A 6,476-nucleotide genomic window follows, 5' to 3' on the forward strand; every position below is an offset into this window, starting at 1 on the left:
ACTTGCATTCTGCGACCACTATAGCACTCTGACTCTGCGACTCATAACACTTTGATTCTGCGATTGCTAGCAAATGAAGCACTTTCAGCGATTCTTGCATCGATGGTCGAACAGCGATAATGTAGCTGCATGTATGCGCCGAACTATGACGACAGCACCCGTGACCCGGTAGCTACCGATCCACGGTAAATTATGATCGACACTCTCCTGACGCATGTGAAAGTAAGCCTAATCGATGTTTCAGTTTACTTTGTCATTGATGTCAATAAAGTTTTTGCTCACATTGGTGTTTTATTGTATTGGCGGCAAAACAGACAACATTTCATGTCACCTTGTAGAATGTTTGCGTGGAGAGAGGCGACGGCTGTGACCTTGATCCCCTGCCGTCGACAACGTGCGAATCACAAAATACTAAGTAAACAATCGGCTGCGGTGGTTCATTCTCACCTCGTCCATGACAATGCAGTACACGTACTCGGGTTTTTTCATCGAACAAATATGTTTATACAGATGTTGGAGGAGGAGTTCATGATTATTATTATCACTTTGTTTTGACTAACAGCCATGCTTTTACATGCGTTCTTATCTATGACAGTATCGTAGAATTCATAGTCCAAATTTGTAAAGTAATACGACGTAACAGCTCTAAGTTTTTAATTTAAAAATACAAATTCACATCTATTTTATATTTATGTGTTAACTTCAATGACAAAGGAAAAATATTGTTACCGGTCTCAAATGTTTTTGGAGGACGTTGATGAATTTAGCTGACGCACCACGGACTAAAAATTAACATGTGCTGCATGCAGACGATTGCGTCCTTGAAATCACGGTCCGTGTTGAAATGCACGTCTTGTGAAGAAAACATTGTATCAAACATTAAACGTTTGTTTAAAAAGTTGCAATCCTTTTCGTTGCCTTTGCCGATGTAAATAAGGCCAGCTTGCCGAAAGGGAACATGTTGTTAAGAACTATGAAACTTGTGAATTGGTGACGTCAGATGACTTGAATAAATTATGATGATATTAGCTGATGTGACAATGGCTATTCCTTTTTGAGAATGCGTGACAACGATTGACTGATAGACTCTCTGTGGAAACATGCCGACATAACTTTTCCGCGTAAAATACACCGAAATAGGGTATTCTTTTATACATGCCATACGTCACCTTAAAACGGTTATCTGAAGTTGTTATTTTTTCTGATAGAAATTCTTTCGATCGACATCTCTGGTATTTTCGGAGAATTTTTACTGATTGTCAGATTTGTAGGAGCAGTCGTACGGGCGGACGGACAATGAATTACATATTTGTGAGTGATTGTTAATAATAGGCACCATCCTACCAGTGTGAAACATACTATCTAGGAAAGGGGTGTGATGGCGCTCGGTGTGTCCTACCACTACATGTATTCCCTGCATGTATTACCATAGACCCTATGGTATTACGAAGTGTTGGCGGCCATAACCACTAATCTCATTAGGGAGCGTGTGTGTAAACTTCAACATAGTCGAAAACAGTTAGAACTGTTTAGCTGGTTTTTTACAGCTGTGGACGTACTCGTTATTGCACCCACGAGATTGTTTTCGGCCAAGATACATGTAATGTTTGGTGAGATGAGATGTGTCTGCTGGGTGATGAGATCGCGAACCGTTCGGTTAGTTACAGCAACACAGTTGTGTGGTTAACGCTATGAGTTCAATAACGCCGTCAATTAGCACCAAGATAAATGATATTGTCTTTATACCCAACTTTACCGTCTTTTGATGTTACATTGCGGATTGACTGTCAGCAGATCCTTGACAAATGACATATCATAAAGCAGTAAAAGTGTGAACTGGTACCGCTCTTTACGTCACCGACGACTTTACGCGGCGATCCGCCACTTGCTGCCCGGCGGATCGATCAGTTTAGCAAAGGCGACATTAACACTTTCTCACACTGTTCTTCGACTTTAAAAGCCATGGAAACTTCTTTCGACCACATCATTATCAATATAAAATTCGTAGTCGACACATCGAGAAGACTGTATACCAGCAAAATGTCATTCCTCTTGAAGAAGCAGGCTGAAAGTTGGCTTCTTTTAAAGAAGCAGATCGATATGTTCGTAAAAAAGACTAACTTAGAAGTTGGAGTGGTCGTATCGTTTTACGACAAAGTGTTAGCGAAACGCAAGTTTATCGTCCACGGTACTGATTGCATGCAGCAGTCACTTCAAGAAAAACTTCCAGATATGGTTATACCACCCGTTACATCCACTCGGTATCAACGTACAGCCACTGATGAGACAGATAGTTCAGATGTCGGCGGAGCCACAGACAACTCAACGTCCGTACCAATCCCAGACCTACCAGACATCCGTGACTCACCACAAGGCTGCCTGAGCAAGCTTACGTTTGCCGAACTCAGACATCTGATTCCAACCATCGTGAAGACTAGCGTCGGTCGAAACCAGGCGTTATGGGGTAATCAAGACAAAGCTCCCATGTGGTGGCCTGTAGATGTGCCCTACTGCAACCCATGCAAACGTCCGAAAGAGGTAGACGGCTGGACAGAACTCTTGAGGAGAGCTGCAAAGGCTTGTTACGTGTACTACCAACGAGAAGATTTGACAGGTAGGTGCAACGTCATAACCTGTTTTCAAAACTAGAGTTGATATAGTATTCATATAAGGCGACTTTCATCTCAGCGAGTTTATGCTGTGCCTTTATCATTGAGTAGTATACTCAGTACTTGTTTTGATTAGTTGAAATTTTATCGCCGCCTTCCCACGCGATCACTCCGAACAAAACAAACGTCACAACATGATGAATAGAGGTAAATAAGGACATCTAGCCGCTTTCACCACATCTGATTTTAATCAGATTGAGGGCGAGGGGTGATTCAATATCAATTACCTAAAATGTGGTAGTAGTGCACATTTTTTCTGTTCATTGTCCTACTTATGCTGAGCTGTATGTGTCAGTAAATAAACAAGGCATGTTTGTTTTATTAATATTTTATTACTCCATATTTCGGCTTGGTTTGTGACATTTGAATGTATGTATTAGCAAGTATTATGAAGATAATTTATTTTCCAATCAAATGATACCTCACTTGTCAAAAATGGGTAACTCTAAGTATTTTTATAACTATTTGATTACATAACACTCAGTCTCACTTTATTCAAATTATTGTCAGTGAGGGGCTCGGAGGAAGAACAATCTCATGAGGCCATGAGTGGTGAAAGAGTTAACAGTCTTCACCCCCAAGAGTAAGTGATACTAGAAAATATTTGAAACATTAATGAATCTTTCTTTTTTTTTTCACACAGGAGACAATACAGCAGAGCAACCTCAGTTATCTGAAGAGAACCCCACATTTACTAATGGTAAGTCAACTTCTATTATCATATTTATTATCAGATTTGTGGGTAATCATGTATATGTGGTGTTGGGTCAAAAACTACCCACTTGTTTCATATACTATTCCCCCCCCCCCTTTTTTTTTTTTAAATTTCTTTGATATTTCATGTACATCCAACTTGTTCTTGGATTTTTTTAAGTTACTTTTTTTTTGGAAATGGCAAGTTGTCTGTGTCTTATTATGGGTACACATGTCACAATTTTTTTTTTATTCCATCATGAACACTTTTACCTAGTCCCTCTGAGTTAAATTTCACAACCAGGACAGTTAAAATAGGGTGTTCTGTAAATCATTTTAATTGAAAGTAGACTGTAATTGCAGTTATGTGTACATATTACTTTTACACCATAATGCGATTATGACCATAATCACTCTGCACCTTTGTAGGATGACTGTATGCTACAACTTACAAACATCTGTTTGGATAGCAAGCTGATGTACACATTATTGTTACAATTTAAAATGCCAAAACACAGATGAACATTTACATCTATAATATAAAATAACTTTGATGAATAACCATCTGAAATATATATATTAGTAAAAAAGTTAGGTAATTTTGATATGTATTTGAAAAATGTACAAGACAACTCCCAGATTTTGAATATGAATAGGATAAAGTTTCTTCAGGGATATTTGGACAAAGGTTGAATATTTAATTTCGAAGGCACGTTTCCCTGAAGATAAACATACAATGTTAAAGCATGGATAATTTATTGTATATTAAAGCAATACAATATCTGCCTTGTTAACTGTTCAAATTCTTGTTTATTTCTCTAGCTGCTACACCAGAAGATATACAATTCCATCCTGAAATACCTGCCCTCCAGCAGATAGTTTACAATTATACCACACTGAATCAAAATGATCTTGGTAAGTAACAACATAAAATTCTGATATTAACCGTGAAAATATATATTGGTGACTTGTCAAAGGCTAACATACAGTAAGCGTGTAATTGTTATTGAAAGACACTAAGAATAAATTCAGAAATACATGGGTACATAGAAAACCATATGTTCATACATACAGATGGTAGAAGTCAACTTCTATCTACTGAAATTGTTAAATTTGCTGTGTACCTTCTAATCGATACTTTAGATATTCAGTCAAGACAGTGCAAAAAACACACCAATATACACATATTATAATGAGTTCAAGACCAGTTGCATGGAATCTACAAGTAGGGTTTGTAAACAGAAAATGCTAAGCAGCAAAGTCCTATTTGCATCAGAATACATTGAGTTTGTCATAACGTAACAAATGTCTAGTTAGCCTCAGAATTGTACAATATTAATCCACATTTATTCATTTTGTCTCTTTTCACCAGAACTTTTAAATATGCATTCTACACCGGAAACACTACATGTCCTACCATCAGCCATGGAAATATCAACAATACCGAGTTTTGAAGACAGTACTCTCCACACCAATGACTCACTGTCTTTTCATGACACATTCCAAGTAACTGAGGAAGCCTCCTTGCAAGACCAAACCCAGTCTGATGACCAGTTTGGCATGCACAGCCACGACCTATCTGAGCACACAGTATCATATGCCATTCAGTCCCCAAGCCAACCTATGCAGTCATCATCATCCATGCTTGTCAGGAGGAGTCAAAGAAAAAGCAAGAAAACAACAAGAGCTCTAGAGTATGTGATGCAGATAGCACGCCGAAGAAGATGAAAGGAACTGTAAAACATTGAACATCTAACTGATCCACTAATTCTTTGTCCAATTGTAACACTCATTAAGTTTCTATCAATTTCTTTGACAAACCAGTATTTATCTTATTTTGATAGACATTACTAAAATTGCCATTCTGCATTAAATTTTATAATAGTGTAGTAGTCTTGTCAAATATTCCATACTGAGGTGGCAACTCCTTCCTTTTGATTGTTTTCACTGTTTATGACAGCAGAGCACCTTTCACTTTTTTATTAGCAAGACCAAGGAAGAGGGCTGCATGAAAGATAAAATTGTCAGGTAGCATGTACGATAGTTGTGCCTTGATTCTTGATATGGAAGTGTTCGTCTGTTCGCAGATTTGACTGTTCAGATTTGTTATCTCTCTGTTTCCTTTGTACCTGTCCATGTTATAACCAGTTGAACATCTGTTGGAAAGACATAAAACAGCCATTTAGATCAATGAATGTATTTTTCACTATGTTACTACAAGATGATGACTACAGTGTTCACAAAATCGTATAAAATTGACACAATTGACTTTATACTGTACTCTATATAAATTATGTCAAGAAGTTTTTCCATTCTTTTCACAGTTAAAGTCTGTAACATGGTTTGTAAATTTGAATAAACTTGCTATTTTTGGTCATTAATGAAATATACTGCGTCACTATTGGTGTGATTCCATCTTGTTCCTAGAATGTGTTGTAAAAAGGTATTTGCTGACCTGACTTTTAAAACTATTCATCCTCAACATTTTGGCATGTTCAAGAACTGCTAAAATTTGCAAATCACTTTACAAAAAAAATCCCAACTTAACACTCCTGTTTCCTTAATATTTTGAGCATATCTTCACTCACAAAAATATGGTCAGATCCAAACCCACCTACATGTATTTTGTATTGAAAGGCATTTCACAGTAAGTACATCCTTTTATTATAGGCCTAAAAATACTTGGCACTTACCCTGTGTGATTACACCAATGAAGCCTGTCCACCAGGAACATTGTATGCTTGAAGAACTCAGGCTCTCTGCAAGAAGAAAACAAAAAAGATACAAAAGATGATTATCACAAATGACTTGTTAACATGTACATCTGAGGACTTGCTGGTATCTCAGAGAGATTAAGCTGAAAGCAATCCATGGGACATAGTAAACAAACTATCAACATAGGTATCAAACACATGCGTATGATGGAGGTAGACATTAAATAATATTGTACAAACTTAGACTACTAGTGGCACTAGCCATATAGATGTACTCACCTATTCAGGCAGTATTGATTAAGCTTACAAGCATTGTCGTAGATTATGATGTTTGGTGCCTTTCGGAAACGCTGCTTTATGATTTGGAATGGTAATGCAGGAGACTCGTGGTATTTCATGA

General features: G+C 37.5%; 1 protein-coding gene across 2 annotated transcripts; it reads left to right on the top strand.

The window, feature by feature from the left end:
- Positions 1–1,175: 1,175 nt before the first annotated feature.
- Positions 1,176–5,699, top strand: LOC144452195 (uncharacterized). Of its 2 annotated transcripts, XM_078143241.1 has the most exons (4): positions 1,176–2,614; positions 3,313–3,369; positions 4,185–4,277; positions 4,735–5,699. In XM_078143241.1, the coding sequence occupies exons 1-4, from the start codon at positions 1,963–1,965 to the stop codon at positions 5,088–5,090; spliced, it is 1,158 nt and encodes a 385-aa protein (XP_077999367.1). In that variant the 5' UTR covers positions 1,176–1,962; the 3' UTR covers positions 5,091–5,699. The 2 variants fall into 2 exon arrangements, with proteins under 2 accessions (XP_077999367.1, XP_077999369.1); XM_078143243.1 differs by lacking the exon at positions 3,313–3,369.
- Positions 5,700–6,476: the final 777 nt, after the last annotated feature.

The sequence above is a fragment of the Glandiceps talaboti genome, chromosome 22 (genome assembly GCF_964340395.1).
Source record: "Glandiceps talaboti chromosome 22, keGlaTala1.1, whole genome shotgun sequence".
Taxonomy (NCBI): Eukaryota; Metazoa; Hemichordata; class Enteropneusta; family Spengelidae; genus Glandiceps; species Glandiceps talaboti.

Bases quoted from the DNA above. Each gene is read 5' to 3' on its own strand.
- LOC144452195 (XM_078143241.1), top strand. From the start codon at position 1,963: ATGGAAACTTCTTTCGACCACATCATTATCAATATAAAATTCGTAGTC. The intron at 2,615-3,312 runs GTAGGTGCAACG...TTTTTCACACAG, and splicing joins CCAACGAGAAGATTTGACAG to GAGACAATACAGCAGAGCAA. The intron at 4,278-4,734 runs GTAAGTAACAAC...TCTTTTCACCAG, and splicing joins ACTGAATCAAAATGATCTTG to AACTTTTAAATATGCATTCT.